This window comes from Tarenaya hassleriana, unplaced genomic scaffold, assembly GCF_000463585.1.
Source record: "Tarenaya hassleriana unplaced genomic scaffold, ASM46358v1 Cleome18, whole genome shotgun sequence".
Taxonomy (NCBI): domain Eukaryota; kingdom Viridiplantae; phylum Streptophyta; class Magnoliopsida; order Brassicales; family Cleomaceae; genus Tarenaya; species Tarenaya hassleriana.
In genome coordinates this window covers 1,879,910-1,883,065 of record NW_010965216.1, presented here as the reverse complement: position 1 = coordinate 1,883,065, position 3,156 = coordinate 1,879,910, and the positions used below count along the sequence as shown (strand labels likewise).

The window sequence follows — 3,156 nt, the reverse complement described above, 5'->3', positions numbered from 1 at the left end:
GACCGTGTCTTTTGGATTCTAGAGTTTGGAATCCGTCGTTGTATTAACGCCAGTTGGATTCCCGAGCTGCCAGTGTTTTTAGGATGTCTCAAGTACTCAGATATCCACTAGTTATTCTGTCGGTGAAGGGACGAGGCGAAAAAACGAGACTCAGACCTATGGAGACGAGTAATAACCCTAGACAACATCCCTATACGAAGATCGAGATCTGGCCATCGTCGGATCTAGGAGTGGGTGTTTCGATTCAAGAATTTAGTTCCGAATTGGAATGAATTGAAATTAAACCATATCAAACTGAATGTCACGACATTTGGTTCTAATTTATATCATTTTCGTAGAATCGAATAAATCGTTTTTTATTCGAACGTGAGTAACGAAATAAAACTCAGACTATACAAATTATATATAAATATCAAGTTTTGATTTATAATAACAAAACTGTTACGAACAAAATCAACAGTAAAACGAATTGAACCGATTAACATTTTGTTCTAATTTATTTCAATTTTTATAGGACCGAAAATACCATTCCCAAACAGACAAATACATATTAAAAAATCGGAACGTCTATCCCTAGTCGGATCCATATGGGTTAGACACCGTTTGGACGGATTAACCGCAACATGCTGACTGCGGAAGGAGAAAACCGGACCGAACCGGAGTAGGTGAACCGGGTAACCGAAGTCCAAACCGGCTTGGTCTAACCCACACGAAAACAAAAACTGAAGGGCCCACATGAAAGAAATCACTCCACGCCACGCCACCAACTCCCCCTCCGTTACCTAACCCCGAGAGCCCCATCAACCCCATCTCGGTTGGTGAAACCACTCATCTCTGTGTTATTGATTTGTTTTTAAATTTAACATTTTCTATTCATTCGATTTAATTTAAATAATGGAGATCCATGCATGAATTTATGTACCTTAATCTTCGACTCTTTATAATTTAATGCCATATCTCAAATAAATTGTTTAATTCTTATTTACTTGTCAATAAAAAGGTTCCTTATTCAGAAAATAAATGTTGGTTTAGCAAAACTAAATGGATAAAAAATGTTTGTTTTCTTTGGAAAGATAAATAATAATATTACCAAAATAATAATAGTTTTCGAATTAATTATAGCATGTCTTTTGGAAACTATAGATTTTTTTTAAGAGTAAAATAGAAAATTATCAAAATTACGTGCTTTTATAGGATAAAAATTATGTGATGTTTTTTGTGCAAAATTTACACTTTTGCATATATTATATAAAATGTTTTATTACAATAATAAATACTGTTATTTTACTACAATAATGAAAGAATATTGCAGTACTGATGATGAACAGAACCTCGTATATTTATATACTCACTCTCCCATTTCCTCCCCTTTTTCAGAAACCAAAAAACAAAAACAAAAACTGCTCCAATTCCGAAGGAAAAAACAAGTAAAAAGACAAAGAAATTACCGAAACGATGCCGTCGGAGGCGGAGGCCGCCGCGAAATCGCCGGCGAACTTCTGGGGAGATATACCGGAGGAGGAGTACTACGCTTCCCAAGGGGTGCGAAACACCAAATCATTCTTCGAGACCCCCAATGGGAAGCTCTTCACGCAGAGTTTCATACCTTTGGATTGCGAAATCAAAGCGACGGTGTATATGACTCATGGGTACGGATCCGATACCGGTTGGATGTTCCAGAAGATCTGTATCAGCTTCGCTTCCTGGGGCTACGCCGTTTTCTCCGCCGATCTCCTCGGTCATGGCCGCTCCGACGGCATCCGCTGCTACATGGGTTCGTCACCTCTTCTTCTTTTTAAGCGTGGATTATCGATCTTTCTGGGTTTCTGTTGAATTTTGGTTTCTGGGTTTTGCTTAATGACTGTTGAATGTACAGTCTTGTCAGTGGAACTTCTCTGTGATGTCGAATTCAATTATGGGTTTCAAGTTTTCTGGATAGATTTTTCCATGGATCATGAAAAATTCGAGTTGTAGTTTTCCCATGGCTCGTGATTTGATTAGGAAATCTGATCGTAGAGCAAGCAAACAGACGAAGGAATCATCTGAATCTCCAGTAATTCGTCTACAGAATCTGGAATTTTCACGAGGATTCGGGGGGAAATGAGTGTAAACTTGCCGAGGTTTAAGAGAAACAGCTCGCATTGTAGCTAGAACTGGTCTGAGATCGTAATCTTTAGGCCACGAAGACATTAACCCTGATTTTGTTTTGGTCGGATTTGTCAGGTGATATGATGAAAATAGCAGCGACATCATTGTCCTTCTTCAAGCACGTTCGTGACAGCGAGCCCTACAAGAACCTGCCTGCATTCCTCTTTGGTGAATCCATGGGAGGCCTGGCCACACTGCTCATGTACTTCCAATCAGAGCCCGACACCTGGACCGGCCTGATCTTCTCGGCCCCGCTCTTTGTCATCCCCGAGGACATGAAACCAAGCAGGGCCCGGCTTTTTGCTTACGGCCTCCTCTTCGGCCTGGCCGACACATGGGCTGCAATGCCGGATAACAAAATGGTCGGTAAGGCCATCAAGGACCCGGAGAAACTCAAGATCATCGCATCTAACCCGAGAAGGTACTGAGTTATTCGTACAAGGGTACTATAGGGTTTTTCTTCTGGAACGTTTCGATATCGGATCGAAACATCTCGAGGGCGTTCTAAAGATCGTTGTTTTGCAGATACACGGGGAAGCCTCGGGTGGGGACGATGAGGGAGTTATTGAGGATGACGGAATACGTGCAGGAAAATTTCTCACGGGTAACAATCCCGTTCCTGACAGCGCACGGGACAGCGGACGGGGTGACATGCCCGACATCCTCGAAGCTGTTGTACAAGAAAGCGTCGAGCGAAGACAAGACGCTGAAACTGTACGAGGGGATGTACCATTCGCTGATACAAGGGGAACCTGACGAGGAAGCAGAGATTGTGTTGAAGGATATGAGAGATTGGATCGATGAGAGGGTTAAGAGGTATGGATCTAAATCGGCTTGATCTAAGATTGTTGGGTGTTTGTGTTGTGAGATCAGACAGAAGTGTATATTTTGAGACACATATGGTTGTTGTGATCTTGTTTCCTTGTCTATCAGTTATATAAAACTGGAACATTGTCCAATAAACGCGTCGCTAGTTTCTATGGAACTGGAACGTGTTCGTCTACTCAA

The 3,156-nt window shown here is 41.5% G+C and overlaps 1 protein-coding gene across 1 annotated transcript; it reads left to right on the top strand.

Moving 5' to 3' along the window:
• The first annotated feature begins 1,365 nt into the window (after window positions 1–1,365).
• On the top strand, window positions 1,366–3,156 carry LOC104810496 (caffeoylshikimate esterase). The gene is made up of 3 exons (XM_010536823.1): window positions 1,366–1,774; window positions 2,224–2,569; window positions 2,674–3,156. The coding sequence occupies exons 1-3, from the start codon at window positions 1,456–1,458 to the stop codon at window positions 2,984–2,986; spliced, it is 978 nt and encodes a 325-aa protein (XP_010535125.1). The 5' UTR covers window positions 1,366–1,455; the 3' UTR covers window positions 2,987–3,156.

What these genes read in the sequence shown, in the direction of transcription:
- LOC104810496 (XM_010536823.1), top strand. Translation starts at nt 1,456, where the DNA reads ATGCCGTCGGAGGCGGAGGCCGCCGCGAAATCGCCGGCGAACTTCTGG. An exon ending in CGGCATCCGCTGCTACATGG is followed by an intron (nt 1,775 to 2,223) that starts GTTCGTCACCTC and finishes CGGATTTGTCAG; the next exon opens with GTGATATGATGAAAATAGCA. An exon ending in ATCGCATCTAACCCGAGAAG is followed by an intron (nt 2,570 to 2,673) that starts GTACTGAGTTAT and finishes GTTGTTTTGCAG; the next exon opens with ATACACGGGGAAGCCTCGGG.